General features: G+C 50.3%; 1 protein-coding gene and 1 non-coding gene across 4 annotated transcripts in view; both read right to left on the reverse strand.

The window, feature by feature from the left end:
• The window catches only part of FBXO31 (F-box protein 31), a 55,398-nt gene extending 30,703 nt beyond the window's left edge, over positions 1-24,695 (reverse strand). The window contains exons 1-2 of one of the 3 annotated variants that reach the window (XM_030819765.1): positions 24,301-24,695; positions 811-882 (exon numbers count right to left, since the gene is read on the reverse strand). In XM_030819765.1, coding sequence (XP_030675625.1) covers positions 811-882; positions 24,301-24,652 — 424 coding nt within the window. In that variant the 5' untranslated portion in view covers positions 24,653-24,695. The remainder of the gene's footprint in view (positions 1-810; positions 883-24,300) is intronic. The other 2 variants (XM_030819756.1, XM_030819777.1) reach the window with 2 other exon arrangements.
• Positions 24,696-24,929: 234 nt separating this feature from the next.
• Positions 24,930-25,002, reverse strand: TRNAM-CAU. The gene has a single exon. It is a non-coding gene; the product is annotated as a tRNA-Met (tRNA).
• Between the last annotated feature and the right edge of the window lie 231 nt (positions 25,003-25,233).

Raw genomic sequence — 25,233 nt, forward strand, 5'->3', positions numbered from 1 at the left:
TGGTGCTGACAACTCTTAGAGAGAAATATGTCTTCATGTCACTTTGAGATAATATGGCCCAAATGGCCTAAGAAACTCAAAGAGCAACTGCCTTGCAGAAATGAAAAAGAAAAAAGAAAAGAAGCTCAAAGAACAGTCAGAAGATGAAAACTTGTGGTATGATACACTCATAGAAACCCTCTGACCATCCAGAAAACCAAGAGCTTCGTCCAGTGAGCAAGAAACGGGAAAGCCCCTGGCACTGAAGAAACACCCGCGGGAAGACAGCCTGGGGCCAAGGAGCCTCTGCCTGCTCGATGAGTGTCACAGGTGACTGTGGAAAGCGGGGGAACCGGAGAAACATGAAACGGGGCTGGGGGGCTCAGCCTGCTCACAGAACGCTGAAGGGAAGGAGAACTCTAGTGGGGGGCTGCTCTCCGTACCTGGGGCTTGGACAGAAGGCACCACAGCTTCATTTCCCAGTTACCACGGGCAGTACCATCCTGAAGGCTGGAGGCCCAGAAGCCAGAGAAACAGGCAGCTCCAGGAACACCCAAGTCGCTCTGGTGCAGCCTACATTTCTCAGCTCTAAAGGGCCTTGATGCCTAGTAAAAGACACTAGTATCCACGATGCCCAGAATGGGAGAACCGAGTGTCCCCTCCCTAATTTTAGTGCTGTTACTACCAGTGCCCTATTCAAAATGTGACTGTAAAATGGTGTCTGAGAAAACAAAAGTGTGTACTAAATCACTTTTATTATTTGTCATTGATATGCACTGTCTGCTTCTGGTACAAAGTTAATCATGGATGATAACAAATAGATTCACTCACGCTTCGCATAGACGTCCCGACAAGACACGCCTGTGATCTCCAGCTTCCGCAAGTTTTCACAAACACCATACTCTGTAACAAGAAACATTTGCAGAAATTTAAGATCAACAAGTCATAATGCGACAGACATGGGCAGGTTGCTGATGGCTGGCAGGGGAGGTGCACACCTAGCCTCAGCCCCATCTCCAGAGTGCATTTGTCAGTGTGGAGATTTCACTGACTTCTCCACATTCAGTCAACACCCTTGTTCACCCATGAAGACATCATTCTATTTTAGTCAATGTCACCCTTTACAAAATAATAATGTGCGTTGTCTATTCTAATAAGCTCTAGAAGCCTAAACACACAAACCAGTATCAGACAATCCCTAGTTTATGAACAAGGTGAGGCAGAATTCAGTTGTCTGGACACAGTGCCATGTTTCCATGGAAACAAGTTCACCACTGGTGTTAGGGGTCAGACAGTGCCAGAGGCCAGTCCACCCCACGTACTTCCCTGTGCTGCCTGTGTGTTCAACTCAGCCCAAGGCCAAGAGGGGACCGTGCAAGACATGGGGGAAGGGGTGAACACTGTCCCTTCTCCACTGGCTAGGCTTGGCCAGGGCCCAGTGCAGGGCTCCTGGACACCTCCCCCCACCCCTGTCCTCACACCCTCACCTGCTGACGGGACCCTCCTCTCTGTCCCCTACTCCCACCCCACCACAGCTCCACTTTTCACAATCACCAACACCCAGCACGTCCCAAGCAAAACCCCAAGTCCTCCAGCTTGGGTCTCCGCTAGCCTTTGAAAGGAAAGACCTTGGCCGGGAGCCGTGGCTCACACTTCTAATCCCAGCACTTTGGGAGGCCAAGGTGGGCGGATCGCGAGGTCAGGAGATGGAGACCACGGTGAAACCCCATCTCTACTAAAAATACAAAAAATTAGCCGGACGTGGTGGCGGGCGCCTGTAGTCCCAGCTACTCGGAGAGGCTGAGGCAGGAGAATGGCGTGAACCCAGGAGGAGCTTGCAGTGAGCCGAGATTGCGCCACTGCACTCCAGCCTGGGCGACAGAGCGAGACTCCATCTCAAAAAAAAAAAAAAAAAAAAAGAAAGGAAAGACCTCCAGGGGCTAATCCGCACAACTACAGAACTGCACGTGGGCCAAGAGCTGCTATTGGCAACACTTGCGTTGAGCTTTCCACGTGCTGTGTACCATGCCAAGCCATGCTGGGCATCACCTCACTGCATCCTACAGCAGTCCCATGAGAGAGGCACTGCTGTCGTCTCCATTTTAACAGAGAAAACAAGCGCAGAGAGGTGACGTGACTCCACAAAGGACCTCGGGCTTATGGTCAGCTGGGACCAAGAATTGAAGCCTAGATCAAAAAGCTTCCTTCGCAGTGAGAATGTGGCAGGGACACAACACAGGAGACGGGACGGGGTGGCTGGGTCTCCACACAGACCACCGCAGCTCACACTGACTGTGTTATGCCCTGTGCAGGCATGAGAGCCTGATAGTGACCTTGAAGGTCAGGACCCTCCCTGTGGCAGAGAGGGAAACTGAGGCCCAGCGAAGTTGATGGCCATCAGAGCTCACTCAGCAGTCACAATACAGGAATGTCAATATGATTCCTGTATCAGGCTAGCCAGGTAGCTCCAAAGTGCTGTCCCTCATCACACGCCTTCTGATAAGCACTACTCACCCAGAGGCCTCATCCCTTCTTTTCAATAACATGGATGCTATTACCCCAAATCCTTTTATAAATGGAAGCACTGACAGTACTCAAAGTAAAGCTCGAGAAGCAGACAGGGTGGAGACAGCAGTTGAGGCAAGGTAGCTGCTACTCAGAAAACCTCTTTCCAGTGGGGCCGTCCAGGCTCCTGCCCTGACAGCATGTCCCCTGCCTCCACTTCTGAAGCCCAAGGCTCCTAGAAGGCCTCTGTCTCCTCTCAGTTGTGGCCTACGGGTCCCCCTTAGCGGGAGGACCTTGGAAACCACATCCTAAATCCAGCAGGCTCCAGTGAGGAGTGCCCAGAGTGGGTCCCCTAATGAACACACCCAGCGAGGAGACGCATTTTAGTTCTTTGGAGAAAAAAACAGGAATGAGAAGAGTGAGTCACTTAAAGATCTCCCACAGAGCCCAGTGAGCTGCTGATTCCAGATCTAGGCCAGGGCTGCCCTGATGGAAACACAACGTGAGCCACAAATAGCATTTACATTTTCTAGTAGCAACATCAAAAAGGGTACAATTAAACAGGTAAAATTCATGGTAATATTTTATTTAACTCAATATAACCAATTATTGTCATTTCAACATGCAGTCATTACTGAGTTATCTTTTTTTTTTTAGAGATAGGGTCTAAGTTGCCCAGGCTGTAATGCAGTGGTTACAGGTAAAACATACATACATACATACATACACACGTAAAACATACATACATACATACATACATTTATTTAGAAATGGAGTCCCACTATGTTGCCCAGGCTGTAATGCAGTGGTTACAGGTAAAACATACATACATACATTTATTTAGAAATGGAGTCTCACTGTGTTGCCCAGGCTGTAATGCAGTGGTTACAGGTAAAACATACATACATACACACATACATACATTTATTTAGAAATGGAGTCTCACTGTGTTGCCCAGGCTGTAGTGTAGTGGCTATAGTTAAAACATACCATTCATTCATTCATTCATTCATTTAGAGATGGAGTCTCGCTCTGTTGCCCAGCCTATAGCATAGTGGCTACAGGTAAAACATACATACATACATTGATGGATGGATGGATGGATGGATGGAGTCTCGCTCTGTTGCTGAGGCTAGAGTGCAGTGGCGCAATCTCGGCTCACTGCAACCTCCGCCTCCCAGGTTCAAGCGATTCTCCTGCCTCGCCCTCCTGAGTAGCTGGGACTACAGGCGCACAACACCATGCTGGGCCAATTTTTGTATTTTTAGTAGAGATGGGGTTTTAATTCACCATGTTGGCCGGGCTGGTCTCCAACTCCTGACCACAAGTGATCCGGCCTCCCAAAGTGCTGGGATTACAGGCGTGAGCCACTGTGCATGGCCAGAGTTTAAACATTTATTTATCAATTACTTTGTCCAAATGACCAGGGGAGTCAGGGACCCCTGTCTTCACTACAAACGGGCCTGGGGACCAGGACCTTTGACCTCCCTTCAGTCAGGGCCAGGGATGAGGAGCTGACATGCAGCATGAAGCAGCCCAAGGGCCGCTCTGACAACCATCCAGGCTGACTCCTGCTAATAATGACAGAGAAAAAACCAACACCAGGTGCGGGTTAAAAATAAAACAAAAGCTAGGTGCGGTGGCTCACGCCTGTAATTCTACCACTTTGGGAGGCCGAGGTGGACGGATCACCTGAGGTCGGGAGTTCGAGACCAGCCTGACCAACATGGAGAGATCCCATCTCTACTAAAAATACAAAATTAGCCGGGCATGGTGGTGCATGCCTGGAATCCCAGCTATTCAGGAGGCTGGGGCAGGAGAATCGCTTGAACCCAGGAGGCGGAGGTTGCAGTGAGCCAAGATCTCACCACTGCACTACAGCCTGGGCGACAAGAGCAAGACTCTGCCTTAAAAAAAAAAAAAAATCAACACCGGCTCATCTCCTTTGCCTCAGGGTCTAGGGGCCTCCTGGCTGACTTGGGGCATCTGACACTTGCCTACCAAGGAGGACCAAGGACTGGTAAGAATTTCTTAAGTGAAAATTTGTCAATGATAGAATAATAATGAAGAAAATTCTCCAGTTGCCTCCAGAGAAATTTGTTTTAGAGGAGCTCTCCAATTGTCCAGGGTGACTAGCTAGAATGGCAGGAATAAATCGGTTTTTAATGAAAATGTCTTGCTACATGGTTAACTGCTACGGGGAAATCAAAGAATGATCAGAGAAACACACAGGGACTCTGTGAGAGTCTCCTGAGAGAGACTCTCAGCAAAACCAACACTGTCTTGAGCTGTGGAGGAAAAAGGCAAATGATAATAAAAGACTTGGTCTGTGTTACAAATAAGTGGAGCAACGTCTTCATTTTTCATCTGTAAGTTAAAGGAACTGGACCGGATCATCTGTCAACTCCCCCTTCCGAGGTCTCAACATCCTACGATTCTAGTTGGAGATAAAAGAATATTCACCAGCAAATGCTTACAAATGGGAGGGGGAAGGGGAAAGACTCTGACGCACAGCAAGGACGGGGAGGGCAGGGCTGGCGGGGTGAGAGCTGCGGCCGCAGCCTGGCAGCCACCCCACCTCCTGTTCCATTACAGTCTTATTTCAGTTATGTTGATACAACACAATCTGTCCTTCCAAGTGATCACCGGAGTCCAGTTATTTCTGTCAAGTCAGCCGACCAGGAAGGGGCTGCAGACGAAGTGCGGCAACAGGGACTCCACCAGGCCGCGGAGCTCATCCCGCAAGACGCCTCACCGCACAGGAGGGCTAACCCCAGGGAAACGTGTCACCAGGACACAGCACAAAGCTCAAAAGGGGCCTGCGTGCTCTGTGCAGCTGCCAGACTCTGCCCTGAAGAATCACAGGGCGCTCTAGTGAGTGCTGCGGCAGCCGGGAGGCCCTGGATGGCCAGGTGTGCAGTGGGGAGGCACAGGGGGTTCACCAGGACGCAGCCAGACCTGGGCCAGTTCACGCCGACTCCTCTCCATTCCAGAGGTCCAGGGAGCACCTGTCAGTGTGGAAGTCAGAATGCTCAGGCCAAATACCGAGATCAACTAACTATTAAGGTTGAACCAGAGGCCTGGGTGGGGGCATCTAACTGCCCACCCGTCAGACTGAGGGACGCGTCACCCCAGGCCACAGCCCTCCAGAATGCAGTACAACCACTAGATATGACTTATCAGCTACAGTGAACCCCAGGAGGAAATCCCGCCACTAACACCATCATTTAGTTTCACTTTGCAGATTATAAAACATTTTATCTGGTGGCTCATGCCTGTAATCCCAGCACTTTGGGAGGCCAGGGCAGGCGGATTACCTGAGCTCAGGAGTTAAGAGACCAGCCTGGGCAACATGGCAAGAGCCCATCTCTACAAAGAATACAATAATTAACCAGGCATGGTGGCACACGCCTGTGGTCCCCACTACTCAGGAGGCTGAGGTGGGAAGATCATCTGAGTCCAGGAGGTCGAGGCTGCAGTGTGCCAAGATAATACCACTGCAATCCAGCCTGAGTGACAGAGCCAGACCCCATCTCCAAATAGATATATATATATATATATATATATATATACACATATATATAAAAAATATATATGTATATATATATATATATATATTAGGCAGCAATAATTACAGCATTTTCTGTGATGATATAAAGGTCTTTGCAGTGATGACAGAAAGAGAAAACCAATTTGACTTAAGGCGAGATCCAAATTGGGACTAGACGGAGGGAAACAGAGGCAGGCGGAATGAGCCTCAGGCCAAGGGGTCAGGACTTCTGCTGCAGGCAGACGGGAGCCTGGAAAGGCTCCTGAGCAGGGGCAGCGAGCTCCCTGGCAAGGCAGTGGCTCTCAACCCCCTAGACCAATCCCACTCCTTAAAACAAATATTACTAACACCTCCTAGATCCTCATGAAAGCAAAGAAACGATTCTATACACAATTGTAAACAATTAATATTGTCCTAATTGTAACAGGAAGGAATACAGAAATCCATCAAGGTACGTTGTGACATGTGATGCTCAGGTGAGACCTCAGCAGAGCCTGGCTGCTCTGGGCGTGGTCCAAGGACCTGCAGCACCGCCTCCTTGGGAGGCTCAGCAGGGAGTCCCAGGCCCCACCCAGACCCACTGTATCAGCATCAGCATCTCAGCAAGATACCTGGGATGGCTGGAGGAGTCCTGCACGGGCTGTGAACATCTCTGCCCATGCGGCCCACCATATTCAGCGCTGCCATGGTAAAGCATTTCCACACAGTTTCGGGAAAAGTTCTGAGCAAAATACAGTTTTCTCTTAGTTGACAGCTTATGAAAAAACTGTATCAAAAACGCTGGGTGTAGGCCAGACAAGGTGGTTCACGCCTGTAATCCCAGCACTTTGGGAGGCTGGGCAGATCATTTGAAGTCAGGAGTTCAAGGCCAGCCTGGCCAACATGGTGAAACCCTGTCTCTATTGAAAATACAAAAATTAGCCGGGTGTGGCGGCGGGCGCCTGTAATCCCAGCTACTCAGGAGGCTGAGGCAGGAGAATCGCTTGAATCTGGGAGGCGGAGGTTGCCGTGAGCCAAGATTGCGCCACTGCACTCCAGCCTGGGCAACAGTGCGAGACTGCTTCTCAAAAACACAAAACAAAACAAAAAATAAATCGGTCAACGTCACCAAAACCAAGCAGAGTCTAACAAACTGTCACAGCCCAGAGGAGGCAGAGGAGGCACGGGGACTAAATGCCACAGGGGCTCTGAGACGGGATTCTGGGAGAAGAAAAGGATGTGAGTGAAAACTGCAGAAATCTGAACCAAGTGCAGGCGTGGTTAATGATAACAGATCATTATTGGCTTGTTAACCGTGACAAATATGCCATACTAACAGAAGACGGTCGCAACTGGGGAAACCAGAGCATATGGGAACTCTCTGCCCTTCCTTGCAATTTTTTAATAAATCCTATAATATTTAGTTTATCTAGGGAAAAAAAAAAGGCTCCTTATCATAAAACACCTCCTAGGAGGCAACACCCACGGCTGTGGTGGCAAGGGCCCAGGCAGAGGTGAAGACAGCGGGCAGGATCACGGCAGAACAGAGGCCTGGAAACACCCAGACAGAGTGGGAAGGGCGCTGAGGACTCCAGGTGCGGCAGAGCCGAGAGGGCAGAGCTGGGCAGCAGAGGGAGGCATGGAGGGGTCACCTGGAAACAGCCAGGGAGCAGGACTGGCTTCCAGGAAAGGAGTGGACACAGAGATTGCCACTGAGGAAAAATGGGAAAATATTTATGTACCACAGTTGCTGGTAAAGAAACTGGATGAAATAGCTCCAGCCAACAGGATCATCCACGATGGGCTGCTACATGGAGAGAGGGGAGGCAGAGGGAGGACGGGCCGGCTGCTGGGAGTGTGACATCCACTCTTCTGCAAAGAAAGGGGCACAGACATCTAGGGGTAGATGGAACCATCTCTGGCGACCTCCAAAATAGCAACATGAAAAATAAAAAAGAAACAACAAGAGGGGCACAAGGGCTCACACTTGTAATCCCAGCACTTTGGGAGGCCAAGGCGGAAGGCTTGCTTGAACCCAGGAGCTCAAGACCAATCTGGGCAACACAGTGAGACGCCATCTCTACAATATTTTTTTTTTTAATTAGCCAGGCGCACTGGCACACCTGTAACACCGGCACTGTGATGTGGGAGAATTTCTTGAGCCCAGGAGTTCAAGGCTGCTGTGAGTGACAATCAAGCCACTGCACTCCAGCCTGGGCAACACAGTGAGACCCTGTCTCAAAAAAAAAAAAAAAAAAAACCAGAAGCAAATACGGTGTTTGTGAATCCAAAGCAGGGATGAAATGATACTTGCATGTAACATGGGTTGTCAATCTGAGGGACTGTGGGTTCTCAATATCCATGGAGACCACTCACCCTCAGAGCAGCTCAGTGGGTCACACTCAGTGAAGTCAGGAAATAACGACTGGCCTACCTGCTCTGAGCCGAGCTCCGCACCACCCCGCCCCCCCCCCCCCCCCGACTACTGAAGCACATCAAGATTCCCAGGGGGTCCCGCCAGTGCCCTGATGATCAGGTGGCTCTTCCTGAGACCCACCAGTCAGCTTCCACTATTTCCTCTGACTCTCCGTAAGTACTTTGTCCTCTTCTTACACAAATGATGCACTTCAAAATCATTACTGCATAATGAGACTGGAGCTTCAGTTTGCTGCGTGGTTTAAAGGACAGCCCTTTTCCAGGTTCCAGATGCCACCAGTGCACATGACACCTTACTGACAAAGCAGTCTGGACTGGGGGTGCTTCTCCTCTGACGCATTTTCATAGCTGCCTTAATGCTGCAGGCAAGATGCTCTGATTCCCTGCGCCAATGGCTAGATGGGTGGACATTGGAAAACCCATCCATTTGTGCTTGTTGTTTACGCCGCCTGAAGTCATAAGCCAGTCCTCTGCAAGCCGTCAATACTATTCCTGAGGCAGTTTATCTTTGCTCAGATTGCTCAAGGCTGGTGACTTAGTTTCATGAATTTTCACTGAGCCCAATGGATCCTCTAACCTGACAGAAACAATGCACGTAGCCTTTCATTAACTGCTTGGACTTCTGAATGAGTCCAGCGTTTTTAGCGAGGATAGCCACATCGACAGAGCCCATGGCCACCATCATTCTCTGCATACCTCACCAGCAAATGTATTGCTAATACCAGGTAGGAGATGAACTCGACAACTTGATAAAGCATCCACAAAAATGCCACCAAAATGATGGCACAGTGCTAATGAATACAATAATCCTCAGTGGGTTTTTCCTACCGTCACCAAAAGGTCATGACAAACGAAACAATGGAGAATAAATGTCATTCTGACCCAACTGCTCCTATAAGGAATGTTCGGTATTTTCCACATGATGAAAAAAGTCTTTTAAAAAACAGGGGTTAAGAACAATTACACATCCTTTTATTGTTCTATAAACCTTCTCATAAGTCATCAAGGGAAACTGCCCTTAACACAGCTTTCAGGCCAGTGTCCTTTCCAGCAACCATGCACCCTTCCTTCCAGAAAGACTGGCAAGTGTTCACTCCCACCGTGCTGCACAGACCCAACCCCACACCAGACGGACACCTTGACCTGTGCTGCCTACCCGCTCCCAGGCAACAGGTTCAGTGTTGCAGGCTGTTCACGCACAGTGTCCTTCTCAAAGTTTCCTTACTAATTTATTACCTTTTTTTTTTTTTGGCTTTATAAGAGGAAGTGTTCTGGGTAATTATTGATCTTAATAGCTTCAGAAAGAGGAACAGATAACCTCAGTCCAACATGACTGGCAGGTGGCAAAATCTAGTGAAGCGGCTGTTCTGATTGCTAAGGATTTAATTTAGATGGTTTCTTTGTTTTTTGTTTGTCTTTTTGAGACAGAGTTTCGCTCTTGTTGCCCAGGCTGGAGTGCAGTGGCGCCATCTCGGCTCACTGCAACCTCCACCTTCCGAGTTCAAGTGATTCTCCTGCCTCAGCCTACGGAGTAGCTGGGATTACAGGGGTCCGCTACCACACCTGGCCAATTTTTGTATTTTTAGTAGTGACGGGGTTTCTACCATGTCTCGAACTCCTGACCTCAAGCGATCTGCCTGCCTTGGCCTCCCAAAGTGCTGGGATTACGGGCGTGAGCCACTGCACCCGGCCTTTATTTTTTTTTATTTTTTATTCTTTTCATTTGCTCATGTAAGAGGACATTTTCTGATTGGAATATTTGAAGTGGCAATTTAGTTTTCTTATCATGGTAAAAATAAACATAAAAGCTACCATTTTACCCACTGTTGACTGTATGGCTCAGGGGCACTAACCACCTCCATATCGCCATGCAGCCTCCTCCACCATCCACGCGAAGAACCTTTTCATCTTCCCAGACAAACTCTGTCCCCACAGAGCGGCAACTCCACACTTCCCCAGCCCCGTCCTCGGCACCCACCATCCTGCCTTCTGTCTCTGCTTTTGACTACTCTAAGGCACCTCATCCGAGTGGAACCATGCTGTACTTGTCCTTTGGTGACTGTTTACTTCACTTAGCATAATGTCCTTCAGCTCCGCGCCTCACCAGGATTTCCTTCCTTTTTGAGAATAGATCGTATTCCAGCCTGCGGGGACCGCACTGTGTTCATCGTTTATTCATGGATGGGCACTTGGGATGGCTCCGCCTTTTGGCTACTGTGAATAAAACTGCTCCGGACATAGGTGTCAAAATGTCTGAGTCCCTTCCTTTCTTTTTGGGGGGGTATATACCCAGAAGGAGACTTGCTAGATCACGTGGTATTTCTAAGTTTAAATTTTTTACGAACTACAATACTGTTTTCCACAGCGTGACTATTTTTCACAAATTTCTCTTGTTTTTGAGACAGGGTCTCACTTTGTCAGCCAGGCGACAGAATGAGACTCCATCTCAAAAATAAATAAATAAATAAGAAAATTTCAAAAAAAAAATGCTATTTAAAAGCTGTTTTGCCAAGAGGAACAAAACAGCCCAGGGACCTGACCTGAGTCCAGCTATACTGAAGCTGTGTCCTTTCATGACTCAACTGCCAGGGGCCACCAACCTCTGCACACGGTCTTCTTGTCCAACAGATCTCATTGCTGAGTGGGTGGCACTTACTGGAAACCCCGTCCCTGCAGCACAGGCCTGCATGGGGCCTGCATCTAGTCCATCTCTCCGGTGGGAATGGTTTGGAAGAGCCCTTACTGTCCCCCTGTCCCACTCTCCCCTCCCTCTCAGGGGCCCGGGGAAGACTCATCTGCTTCGTGAGCACCCCCTACCCCCGGGAAGGGAAGATGAAGAGGACGGGCGGTGGCACCCTGGCCAGCATGGCCGAGCCCGCACTCAGCACACTGGCATGGGAGGGACAGGGACACGCACAGTCACTATTCTGTGCACGGCACTGGCACTAGGGGGGACTGCAGTAAGAAGGCACTTGGCATCATCCTCCCAAAACCACCACTTGAGAAAGGCACCACACTAAGATGCCATCTGGGGCAACTTGGCAGGTGCCTGAGTGTGGAGAGAGCTTTGCCCAGCCCCAGGGCACTCGACACCAGGGACCGCAGTCAGCACTGCAGAGTTCAGCTGGAAGGGCTGCGCCAGCCACCAGCCGCCAGACCCAGGGAAACAGAAGCCTGTGGGTGGGGATGACTGAGGAGCCAGTGGGGTGACCCTGGACATGCAGGCAGGGAACCTGAGGGAGAGGGCCCTGTGAGACAGGCAGAGGCAGCCACTGTGGCCCCTGGGACACTGCTGGGCCTCAGCCTCCCTGGAGCAGAGTGAAGCCGGGAGAAGAGGGGGCGGCGAGTGCTGAGGGACCTGCTGGCTGGTGACCTACCAGCTTTACACTCAGTTTTCCAAATAAAACCAAAAGACGACACTGATAGGAAAGACTGCGTTTGTATTTGCGCTAAATTAGGGGATAATTACAATCGGTAGGAAATATGGCTTACATTTTTCTGCTTCTGAGGCTAAAAAGGAAGTTAAGGCACAGGGAATGAGCTGGCGGTGGCAGGGGGGACATGCCCCGGGCTCCAAGAACAGCGCCCCAACTGCGGCCCGGCACTCCCCAACACTCCCAGCTCTGCAGCCACCAGCCTGACTGCATGGAAAACTTGCTGTTTTTAAACAATGCAGCAGATCTGCAAACACTCCCGCAGCCAGCGTCCCCTCAGGATGGAATGGAAGAAACAAAGCCTGGGCGCAGCCCCCAGGCGTCTCCTATCAAACACCAGAGTATGCGGGGGCTAAACAATGAGGTGACCACTGAGCCAGGGTGCCTCCTGCTCAGTCTCATCCCTGCAGTGACAGTCTCCGTGTGGACAGGAGCCTTGAGAAGCCTGGCTCCTCCAGCCAGGACTTCCACCCCTCCTCTGGCACCCACAACAGGCACCCACTGGCCAAGGTAGTCCCCTCACGCTAAGGTGCAGTGGTCATCCCTGATACCACTCCTTCCCAAAGGGCACAAACAATCACTCGGTGACACTGTTCACCACCCTTCTGTGAGTCTGACTCTACAATCCTATAACCCAGGACCTGCCCGAGATTTCAGACGCGTCCTCTTCCTCCACTCATGCCAGGCAGGCCTGATGAGTCGTGGCTAATTCTCTCCATCATCCCGGTGGCCAGGACGGCATTCCTGTCAAAGGACGCTGATCCAGAAAGGGGAGAGACAGCAGGGACACACTTGTTTTTTGAGAGGACACTTGTTCCGCTCCAAGATCCCAAGATGCCCTGCGTGTACATGCCCTTTCCAGACAGAAAGACAAACCCCAGACCCTCAGATGCATTACGTCACTGCATTACAAACAGGATCAGTGAGCGTGCAGCGCCAGGACCTCTAGCAACCAATCTGTTCTCCTGGGCAAGTCTCAGGGCGTGTCCTGTGAGAAGTGGGGAAGGGGAAACCTGGACTCAACACCTTCCGGGTGCCAAATTCACTTTCGTTTTTAAATTTTTTTTTTTAACTTAAAAAAATAATAGTCTTAAAAAAGTTTGGGCTGGGTGCAGTGGCTCATGTCTGTAATCCCAGCACTTTGGGAGGCCAAGGTGGGCAGACTGCTTGAGCTCAGGAGTTCGAGACCAGTCTGGACAACATGGCAAAACCCCATTTCCACTAAAAACACAAAAATTAGCCAGGTATGGTGGCGCATGCATGTAGTCCTAGCTACTGGGGAGGCTGAGGAAGGATGATCGTATGAACCCAGGATGTGGAGGTTGCAGTGAGCCGAGATCGTTGCATTGCACTCCAATCTAGGCAACAGAGGAGGGAAAAATAAAGTGTTCCCCTAATAAGCACCATTTTCCTTTATTCTCCTTGTGCTTTGCTAAGTGAAATGACTACATTTCTCTAGACAGTGGTGGATGAGATTCAACTTGCAAAAATATAGAGAACTGCCCTCCTTCCCAGTGGAAAGGCAGAGGAAACGGAAAAAGGCTTTCCCCACAGTGCTGAGACCCCACTGCATGTCAGGATAGGGGCCAGTGTTCCCATCTCCTGGCTCAGTCACGGTGTTGCTGCTGTCTGGACAGTGCGTTTATCCAGCTGCCCACCCGCCACCCATTCCATCAGAACCAGTGGGCTCAACAACTATCTGCTAACAAGAATCATGAAGCATTTCTTTTTGTTTTTTTAGAGGTAGGGTCTCACTCCATCACTCAGGCTGGAGTGCAGTGGTAAGATCACAACTCACTGCAGCCTCAAACTCCTGGGCTCCAGTTTCTCCCACTTCAGCCTCCTGAGTAGCTGGGGCCACAGGCATGTGTGCAACCACACCTGGTTAATTTCTTTTTTTTTTTTTTTTGAGACAGAGTCTTGCTCTGTCACCAGGGCTGGAGTGCAGTGGTGTGATCTTGGCTCACTGCAACCTCTGCCTCCTGGATTCACGCAATTAATTCTTCTGCCTCAGGCTCCCAAGTAGCTGGGACTACAGACACGCCACCACGCTCCACTAATCAGTGTACTTTTAGTAGAGACGGGGTTTCACCATATCGGCCAGGCTGGTCTCAAACTCCTGACCTCAGGTGATCCACCCGCCTCAGCCTCTCAAAGCGCTGGGGTTACAGGCGTGAGCCACCGCACCCGGCCTTTTTTTTCACATGGTCTTGCCATGTTGCCCAGGCTGGTCTCCAACTCCTGGCCTCAAGTGATCCTCCTGCCTCAGCCTCCCAAAGCGCTGAGATTACATATGTGAACCACAGCACCCAGCCAATTCCTGAAGCCGGCCAGGCGCGGCGGCTCACGCCTGTAATCCCAACACTTTGGGAGGCCGAGGCAGGTGGATCACAAGGTCAGGAGATTGAGACCATCCTGACTAACACAGTGAAACCCCGTCTCTACTAAAAATACAAAAAAATTAGCCAGGCGTGGTGGCGGGTGCCTGCAGTCCCAGCTACTCAGAAGGCTGAGGCGGGAGAATGGCGTCAACCCAGGAGGCGGAGCGTGCAGTGAGCCGAGATCGTGCCACTGCACTCCAGCCTGGGCAATAGAGCAAGACCCCATCTCAAAAAAAAAAAAAAGTATATATATATACCGGAACCCAACTTTTTTTTTTTTTTTTTTTTGAGACAGGGTCTCACTTTGTCATCCAGGCTGGAGTGCAGCGGTATGAACAAGCTCACTGCAGCCTTGAACTCCTGGGCACAAGCAATCCTCCAGCCTCCCTCAGCCTCCAGAGGAGCTGGGACTACTACAAGTGTGCTACACCACGCCCTAAAGCCAAGTTTTTTTTTTTTGTTTTTTTGTTTTTCAAACGGAGTCTTTCTCTGTCCCCCAGGCTGGAGTGCAGTGGTGTGATCTCGGCTCACCGCAACCTCCACCTCCTGGGTTCATGCCATTCTCCTGCCTCAGCGTCCCGAGTAGCTGGGACTACAGGCGCCCGCCAACACGCCCAGCTAATTTTTTGTATTTTTAGTAGAGACAGCGTTTCACCGTGTTAGCCAGGATGGTCTCGATCTCCTGACCTCGTGATCCGCCCGCCTCGACCTCCCAAAGTGCTGGGATCACAGCGCCCGGCCAAGACAAGTTTTAAACCATTAACTTGCCCCTTTCACTTCTTCCCGAGATGACCCCTCCAGTTTCAGCCACGTTTAACCAAAGCCGTAGCTCTCATACTGTGCATCAGCAAATCAAAAGAGAACAGAAATAGCACTTTCTTCTGCATTCAAAAACAACATTAAGTACTGGCTTTATATTTCTCATTTTTATCATACAGATCAGACAGTACAGATGCTTTTCAACTTGTGACAGGATTACGTTCCAATAAACCCGCTATAAATATGAAGGCCGGGCATGGTGGTTCACACCTGTAATGCACTTTGGGAGGCCAAGGCAGGAGGTTCCCTTGAGGCCAGGACTTCCAGACCAGCCTGGTCAACACTGTGAGACCCTATCTCTACAAAAAATACAAAAAATGTAGCCAGGTATGGTGGCACATGCCTACAGTCCTAACTACTTGAGAGGCTGACAAGAGGATTCCTCGACCCTAGGAGGTCAAAGTTGCCGTGAGCCATGATCGTGCCACTACACTCCAGCCTGAGCAACAGAGTGAGGCCCTGTCTCAACAAAAAGAAAAAAAAAAAAAAAAAAAAAGAGAGTAAAACGTGGTAAGTTGAAAATGCATTGACTACTTGACTACCCCTAACCTACAAAACATCACAGCTTAGCCTAGCCCACCTTAAATGAGCTCAGAACACTTAACTAAGCCTACAGCTGCGCAAAATCATTGAAAATCACTTTATTGTATAATAAAGCGTTGACTGTCTTGTGATTTATTGGGTACTGCACTGAAAGTGGGAACAGAATGGCTGCATGGGCAGGCACAGCAGTTCCTGCTGAATGCGTGTGACTCTCATGCCGGCCGGACAGTCCTAAGTCCGACTGTCTGTATAGGAAAAGGGTATTTCTAGCGATGATGAAATTTAGACCCACCTTAGGCTTACAACGGACAAAAATGGTGTACAAATAGTATTCCACATAACATTAAAGTATCGACCATTCACCGAGGAAATGGCAAGCTATGAATTTTAAGTTCAAACTTAGGCACTGTAGGGACCATGCTGGCTAGTGTGCCTCACTCTCCTGAGTTCACGGAGGACTACGCGCCTGAGTCATTCCTGTTTTTAAATGTAATCTTTTGTTATTATTTGAATATTTTGATTCAGAATGATGCTCTGAATTTCCAAAGCATATCAGCTTTAGGCAGACTTCATGAAGTAGCTCATAAATGAACAGAGCCGGCCGGGCGCAGTGGCTCACGCCTGTAATCCCAACACTTTGAGAGGCCAGGGCGCAGATCACCTGAGATCAGGAGTTCAAGACCAGCCTGGCCGAAATAGTGAAACCCCGGCTCTACAAAAAATACAAAAGTTAGGCCGGGTGCAGTGGCTCACGCTTGTAATCCCAGCACTTTGGGAGGCCGAGGCAGGCGGATCACAAGGTTAGGAGATCAAGAACACGGTTAAACCCCATCTCTACTAAAATTAGCCGGGCATGGTGGTGGGCGCCTGTAGTCCCAGCTACTCGGAGAGGCTGAGGCAGGAGAATGGTGTGAACCCAGGAGGCGGAGCTTGCAGTGAGCCGAGATCGCGCCACTGCAGACCAGCCTGGGCGACAGAGCAAGACTCCATCTCAAAAAACAAACCAAAAAAACAAAAATTAGCTGGGCATGGTGGTGCGTGTTTGTGATCCCAGCTACCTGGGAGGCTGAGGCAGAGAATCGGTTGAACTCCGGAGGTGGAGACTGAAGTGAGCCGAGATCATGCCACTGCCCTCCAGCCTGGGCAACAGAGCGAGACTCCGTCTCAAAAAATAAGTAAATAAATAAATGAACAGTGCCAAAACGGGCTGGCATTTCACAACACATCAACTAAACGGTCAACGACTAACCAAAACAAGCCCAGGGAGGGCCACAGCAAGAGACAGCCAGCTCCTGCCCCAGCACCCCAGAAAGTGAAGGCTTCTTTACAGTCCTCAGGCAAGGAACTGCCAGAGGCCAAGAGGGTGACACATCAAAGAAGGGTCCCACACCCACCCTGCCAGGCCCTGCAGGCTGGAGTGGGTTTGGTTTTGTTTCCTATCCGGAGAAGGAGCCCTTATTTGTGATCTGCCTGCCCCAACATCAGAAGCACAGACATGGCTTTCAGTGGGAACTCCCTTCACCTGCCCAAAGAAACACTATTAGAAAAGATTTAACCCACCAGCTCCAAGCTGCCCCCGCCACCACCCTTAGCCTGAGTCACTCCACTTCCCGACATGCAGGGGCCAGAGAGGCCACAGTAGTATAAAAATAACCAACTTACTATTGCCAACAGGACACTAGAAATCTTCAGCTTCTCACTGACCAAACATATAATAAATAACCACCTCATTTCCAGTTGCCAGTGTATTCCCTCTGCCCGCCACTGCCACAGCATCCCATCCCTTTAGAAAGAGCCTTAAACACGCAAGCCTCACCCACATCCTAAAGTCAGTCATGGCCCAAAATTATCTGAAGCATTAAAAGACAAGCAGAGTTTCCCTTTTTCCCACTCCCATTTTTGTTGCTTGTTTTCTGTTCTGGGAAACTCAATTTTCTTTTTTTTCTTTTCTTTTTTTTTTCTTTTATTTTGACACAGAGCCTTGCTCTGTCTCCCAGGCTGGAGTGCAGTGGCACGATCTCGGCTCACTGTAACCTCTGCCTCCAAGGTTCAAGCTATACTCCTGCCTCAGTCTCCCAAGTAGCTGGGATTACAGGCATGAGCCACCACGCCCAGCTAATTTTTGTATTTTTATTAGAGACGGGGTTTCACCATGTTGGCCAGGCTGGTCTCGATCTCCTGACTTCAAATGATCTGCCTGCCTTGGCCTCCCACAGTGCTGGGATTACAGGTATGAGACACCACACCTGGCCCCATTATTAAATTATAGAAAGTATTCAACATCTGTGAAAAGAAGAAAATAAATACAGAAAGCAGACAAGTAAACACTGGGTGGTAAACACATAAATCAGCCTCACTCACCACCCCCCAAGACACTAAAAAGTGGAGCCACCCTTATACCCCTGCCAGGATGCCAGGTGGGCAAGGACCATGCACCTCCCAGGCAGCCCAAGCTCTGCTCCTGCTGACAAGGCTGGGGCCAGCCCTGTTTCTCACTTGAACTGGCCTGCCCTTGGCCTTATCAATAACCACCATAACCAAATTTTAGGAAAGATGAAGTTTCGGGGCTCAGAGAACTAAGACCAGATCTGTCTCATATACGACTATTCCTATCTGTATTTCCAAACACAATTAGACTAACAAAGTAAGACACCTGTAATACCACACAGGCTTGCCCACGGTCTGATGCCTGACCTAGATGAGGTGGAATTAAAGCTGCCACAATGAACTCGTGAAACTGAAAATCTAGCTGCTTACCATGTTCGTAACTTTGGGGTGTAAACTGATCATTTAAGCATAAAGTTTGAAATCTATAATTTTGATTAAAGTTGGAAATTTTAGGCTGGGCACGGAGGCTCACGCCAGTAATCCCAGCACTTTGGGAGGCCGAGGCGGGCGGATCACTTGAGGCCAGGAGTTCAAGACCAGCAGGGTCAACACAGTGAGACCCCCATCTCTACAAAATAATACAAAAAAATTAGCTGGGTGTGGTGGTGCACGCCTGTACTCCCAGCTTCTTGGGAGGCTGAGGTGGGAGGATCACTTCAGCCTGAGAGGTTGAGGCTGTAGTGAGCCGTGACTGCACCACTACACTCTAGCCTGGGTGACAGAAAGAGACCCAGTCTGGAAAAAAAAAAGAAAAAAGAAAAAACATGTATATATAAAAAAACAGAAATCTAGGCCAGGCATAGTGGCTCACGCCTGTAATTCCAGCACTTTGGGAGCCCGAGGCAGGCGGATCACCTGAGGTTGGGAGTTCAAGACTAGCCTGACCAATAGGGAGAAAACCCGTCTCTACTAAAAATACAAAAAATTAGCCAAGCATGGTGGCGCACACCTGTAATGCCAGTTATTCAGGAGGCTGAGGCAGGAGAATTGCTTGAACCCGGGAGGCAGAGGTTGCGGTGAGCCAAGATTGCGCCATTGCACACTCCAGCCTGGGAAACAAGAGCGAATCTCCACCTCAAAAAAAAAAAAAAAAAAAAAACAAAACCAGAAATCTATCCAGATTACATAAATAAAATCCACAAATCAAAGAAAGGAAAAAAGGAGCAAACATGAAAGATAAACAAATAAAATAAATCCAAATGGTCAATAAATATATTTTTAAATGTGCACCCTCACTAGTTACCAGGCAAATGCAAAATGAAATGGCACAAAATAAAAATGCAAAATAAATGGTGAATAAAATTCACCCAAATTGGCATCAATTTTTAAAGACGAATCATTAAAATTAGAGAGAATTTAGCAGAATTAGAGAATTCACTGGATTAAATGAGAAACTTCAAGTGCTGGGAAGACACACGGCAGCTACTGCGCAATACTGCATCTGGGCAGTTAAGTTTCTCACTCTGTGACTTGCCCATCCATGGCCTGGTGACAAGTGTACAAAGGGAAATCACTCTGGGAAGCATCTAGCAAAACTGTTTATCTCACCCCTGCCTACCCCAGCAACACCACTCCTGGATATAATCTTCATAGAAATGTTCAAAAATATACGCATCCAAAGACATGAGAGTTCATTGCCACACTGCACCTAGTGAAAAAATAAAAATAAGCAAAATAACTCTGTGACCACTCAGAGTTATGAACCATCACATACCTCCCCCCCCTTTTTTTTTTTTTGAGATGCAGTCTCACTCTTGTAGCCCAGGCTGGAGTGCAATGGCATGATCTTGGCTCACTGCAACCTCCACCTCCCGGGTTCAAGCAATTCTCTGTAGATCAGTCAGAGTGGTGGGAAAAACTAAAGGGAAAGGACGGAAACCTTCTGAAAGGTGGGAAGGTTCTGCAGAGCCCTGGGGGAGAATAGCTGAAGGCAGCTTTTCTATAACCCTCAGGCAGAAGGCATGGGGTAGGTACAAGGAGTGTGGAGGAATTTATCTTAAACAGGCTTGTTTACTTCTGTTGACCAGGAACTGACCTTTGATCATCAGCGCATGATGTTCCCTGAAAGGGGAACAATAAATGTTAATTACCTGCCGGTTGTGTTTGCCCCAGGTTTTCCGCATTGTGCCCGCACTGTATAAAAAAAAGCAGCTCCAGCTTCTCTCTAGCCACTAGAGCCAGGAAGTCACCTAGCTGTTCTTACACTGCACACCTGTGTCTGAGTACTCATTTCATCCATCAGCCAGGGTCTGTGGGACAGATCCGGCAATTCGCTTGCCTCAGCCTCCAGAATAGCTGGGATTACAGACGCCCACCACCACACCCAGCTAATTTTTGAATTTTTAGTAGAGACGGGGTTTCACCATGTTGGCCAGGCTGGTCTCCAACTCCTGATCTCAGGTGATCCGCCTGCCTTGGCCTCCCAAAGTGCTGGAATTACAGGCATGAGCCCCTGCGCCCGGCCCGCATACCATTTAAAAAGACAGAACTAAAATGTGTTAACATGAATAGAACTTAAAAATACAACATGGGCCACTGCACTCCAGCCTGGGCGACACAGCGAGACTCCGCTCCAAAAGAAAAAAAAAAAACGCCTGCCACAGTGGCTCATGCCTGTAATCCCAGCACTTTGGGAGGCCGAGGCGGGCAGATCATGAGGTCAGGAGATCAAGACCATCCTGGCCAACACGGTGAAAACCCGTCTCTCCTAAAAATACAAAAATTAGCCGGGCATGGTGGCGGGCGCCTGTAGTCCCAGCTACTTGGGAGGCTGAGGCAGGATAATTGCTTGAACTCAGGAGGCAGAGGTTGTAGTGAGCCAAGAATGCACCACTGAACTCCAGCGTGGTGACAGAGCGAGACTACCTCTCAAAAAAAAAAAAAAAAGACAAAGGAACCAAAAGCAAGTATGACAAATGATTAAAGTCCTTTATTGGGGATGGCTGGAAACATGCCTGGTTCATCATTTTTGTTTTTCATGGGTTTTTTTTGCGAAAGAGTCTCACTCTGTCACCCGGACTGGAGTGCAGTAGCATGTTCACGGCTCACGGCAGCCTCGACCGCCCCAGGGTCAGGTGATCCTCCCACCTCAGCCTTCCACAGGCATGCACCACCATCACTGGCTAACTTTTGTATTTTTTTTTTTTTTTTTTTTTTGAGACGGAGTCTCGCTCTGTCGCCCAGGCTGGAGTGCAGTGGCGCGATCTCGGCTCACTGCAAGCTCCGCCTCCCGGGTTCACGCCATTCTCCTGCCTCAGCCTCTCCAAGTAGCTGGGACTACAGGCGCCCGCCACCACGTCCGGCTAATTTTTTTGTATTTTTAGTGGAGACGGGGTTTCACCGTGGTCTCGATCTCCTGACCTCGTGATTCGCCTGCCTCGGCCTCCCAAAGTGCTGGGATTACAAGCGTGAGCCACCGCGCCCGGCCTAACTTTTGTATTTTTTGTAGAGATGGGGGTTTCACCATGTTGCGGAGGCTGGTCTTGAACTCCTGGGCTCAAGTGATCCGCCAGCCCTGGCCTGCCAAAGTGTGTTTTTAATGTCTCAAAATGAGAATTCTCACGTTAGCAGGTCACCTGGGTGAACAAGATGCTTTCATTCCAAGTCACAGTTTCTGGTGCTCCAGGACAGCTGAACTGAGAACCGCAGCAGCGGGAAAGAAAGGATTGAAGGGTCCTATATCTGTCCCCAGTAGCTTTCTACATCTCCATCAGGACTTTTCATATTTCTGTTAGCAATTCTAAGAATTTATTCTGAGTTGTTAATTCCAGTTGTTCTATTCTACGGTATACCTCTGAATTTTTGATTACACAAAAAACCTTCTGTTATCCCTCTGCTGAGCCATATATACCTTACGGTTTCCCAAACAAACCCCCCAGAGGTCACCACACAGGTCTGGCTGCCTGATGGAGAAACTTCAAAGCACAAGGACACATCCGTGGGGAATCTGAGTCTTACAGCTACACACAGTGCCAACCAGAGCAAATGGGTAGACTTCACAGGGAAAGAGAAAGTGGAATTGCCTTTGTCTCAATTTTAAAATGTAAAAAGAACTTTACTTTCCATGTACATGACAAAAATTTTGTATTACTAATACTCAGTTCTCACAATTTGTAAGACAAAAATAGACACTCTAAGAGAAAAAGACAAAAATAGACATCTTAAGAGAAAAAAAGATATAGGGAATTCGCAAAAAGGCACAATAAAAATAGCCAAGAATTATCAACACCCACCAGCTACCATTTACGGCAGAGGGTTTCACATGCATCACCTCATTCACCCTCCAAGCGCCTCCGGGAGCAGCACTTCCCACCCATGCTTCCAACAGGACTTGGGAAGGTGAAGCAGCTTGTCCAGGATCTCACAGCAGATAAACAGAGCCTGGGCTGGGGCCCAAGTCAGCTGACTCCAAATCTGGGGCCTTGACCATTAAGCAACAAAAATAATTTACGACGAACTCTACTTTCCGGGAGGACTTGAAGAAAGGGATCTTCTCATGCAGACCTCCTTGGGGTGAAAACTCAAAGAGCCCGACAATAGGTTGCAAAGGTTTCATCAACATGCAGTCCTGCAAATCCACAATCCCACTTGAGGAAGTGCACCCTACCAGCCAGCACGGGGGCTCACGCCTGTAATCCCAACACTTTGGGGAGGCTGAGGCGGACAAATCACAACATCAGGAGTTCGAGACCATCCTGCCCAACATAGTGAAACCCCTGTCTCTACTAAAAATACAAAAATTAGCTGGGCATGGTGACACGCACCTGTAGTCCCAGCTACTCGGAGGCTAAGGCGGCAGAATCACTTGAACCTGGGAGGCGGAAGTTGCAGTGAGCCAAGACCGCACCACTGCACTCCACAGCCTGGGTGACAGAGTGAGACTTCGTCTCAAAAAAAAAAAAAAAAAAAAAAAAAAAAAGAAGGAAGTGCACCCCACCAAGACAATCTCAGAAGTTCCCAAGGATACATGTCAATCTCCTAAATTTCTATAAAATGCACAAAGCAGTCTTCAAAGCACTGTTTATGCATGGAAAAAATGCAGACTTCAAAGCTTATCAGTGAAGGACGAGTCTGTGCTATATGCAGGCAGGGAAATACTCTGTAGCACTGTTTATACTACACTGTCTCTAAGGGATTATATATGGCATTATTTCCTTTAGGGAAGAAGGTACACATGACTCTGAGAGGTTTTTTAAAATGTTAAGAGTGGTTTATCTTTGACTGCTGGGGTCTCTGATGGTATTTACTTTGTTCCTTTTGCTGTTCTGCATCGTTTGGATGTTTTCTAACCTGTCCTTTTTACCTAAATATGAGCTGCTTGAACATCAAAGAGCTGTCAACCTTTAAACAGACAGAGCCTTGAACTCCAGATAAAATAAACATCTCCTCCTGTGATCTGTTACCTCCAATATTTTGAAGGCAAAAGTCCAGCCCCACGGCTGTGATCCATCCGTCTCTCTACGCCCCCACCATCAGGAGCCCCCGACACTGGGCTTCCTCTGCTCCCCTGATTTTTTTTGTTGCTGTTGCTTGAGACCGATTCGCACTCTGTTGCCTAGGCTGGAGTGCAATGGCCCGGATCTTGGCTCAATGCAACCTCCGCCTCCCGGGTTCAAGCCATTCTTCTGCCTCACCCTCCCCAGTAGCCGGGATTACAAGCGCCCGCTACCACGCCCGGCTAATTTTTGTATATTTTTAAATAGAGACGGGGTTTTACCATCTTCGCCAGGCTGGTCTCGAACTCCCGACCTCAGGTGACCCGCCCGCCTCGGCCTCCCAAAGTGCTGAGATTACAGGCGTGAAACCGCGCCCGGCCTGCTCCCGATTTCTTCAAGTTCACCTCGTCTCTGGTCAGGGCCAGCGAGGCACCCTCGGCTCGCCTCCAAGGCAGGGGCAGAGGAGGCGGCCCCCAGAGGTCAGCTTAGGCCCCGCGCAGACCTCGGGGGACCCCAGCCCCAGCTCGCGGAACGGCCTCGGCCCCGTGGTGTCCTGTGCCCCGCGTCAGCGCCTCTCCGATGCCTCCCTGACGCCCTCAACCCCTCGGTAGCCCCGTCTGCCTCTCCCTGGACCCCTCAGACCTTCCCTAACCCCCTCAAATACCTCCCTGGCCCCTCAACGTGGTGGCACCGCGGCCGCTCCCCACCCACACCCGAAACACCACATCGCCGGGCCCCGCGCCCATATGGTGGCCCCGGGCCGGGGCCACCTCCCCGCCACTCCCAGGTCCGAGGACTCCACCCGGCCGGGACCCCCACCCCTCCCGGCCCCGCCGCCCCCGCGCGCTCACCCTCGCGGCAACGCCTCCTCCAGATGGTGTCGGTGTGGAGGATGCGCCGGAACTTCGTGCAGACCTGGGCCAAGCTGGGTAGGTCGGTGCCCGGCAGCGACGCGAAGATCTCCACCAGAAGCTCGGGCGGCAGCTCCAGCAGCGAGCAGCGCGGGGGCGGCGGCGAGGGGCCCGCACACAAGCCGCCCCCCACCCCGGCCAGCACCGCGGCGCTAGCCTCGATGCGCTCCTCCTCGGGGTCTGTGTCCGGCTCGCTGTCGGCCGCCGCCGTCTCGGCCGGACCCCGGCGCTGCTGGCGGCGCCGGCATCCGCGCGACGGGCCCACGCCGCAGAGGCCAGCGCACACCGCCATGCCGCCCAGTGACGGCCACTGCCGCCGCCTGTACGCACGCTCCAGCGCGGCCCCGCCGCGGCGACGCCGAGCCACGCCTCCGCCGCAGAGCCCGCCACGCCCCCTGGAGAGCGCAGCCCCGCCCCTACCTGGAGCTCCGCCCCGGCCGCACCACCCCCTCCCCGCCGGGCGGCGACCTCCGGGACCCGGCGCCGCTGCCATCCTCTCCTGCCTGAGGGCGCCGCCCGTGGCGGGCATGGGAAAAGAAAGTGGTGGCGCCGAGTGCAAAACGTCAAGCTGCCCCGTGTGAGGCTCGAACTCACGACCTTCAGATTATGAGACTGACGCGCTGCCTACTGCGCTAACGAGGCTGCTGGGTAATCACTTCGCGCCGCGGCTTTTGTGGAGACAGGGGTCGCCCCTCGCGTCCGTGCACCCCAATTCCGGCGTCCTAAACTGTGCCGCGCCGGCCCGTGAGTAGAAAGATGCGCCTTACAGCCTCCAAATACAGAGACAGCAGCCAGACCCCCAAAGGGCGCCTAGAAACCCTTTTGTCCATCGAAACAACGGGCGTTCCATCGTCTCCGCCTTATGGTAACCAA

This window comes from Nomascus leucogenys, chromosome 2 (assembly GCF_006542625.1).
Source record: "Nomascus leucogenys isolate Asia chromosome 2, Asia_NLE_v1, whole genome shotgun sequence".
In the NCBI taxonomy this organism is placed as follows: domain Eukaryota; kingdom Metazoa; phylum Chordata; class Mammalia; order Primates; family Hylobatidae; genus Nomascus; species Nomascus leucogenys.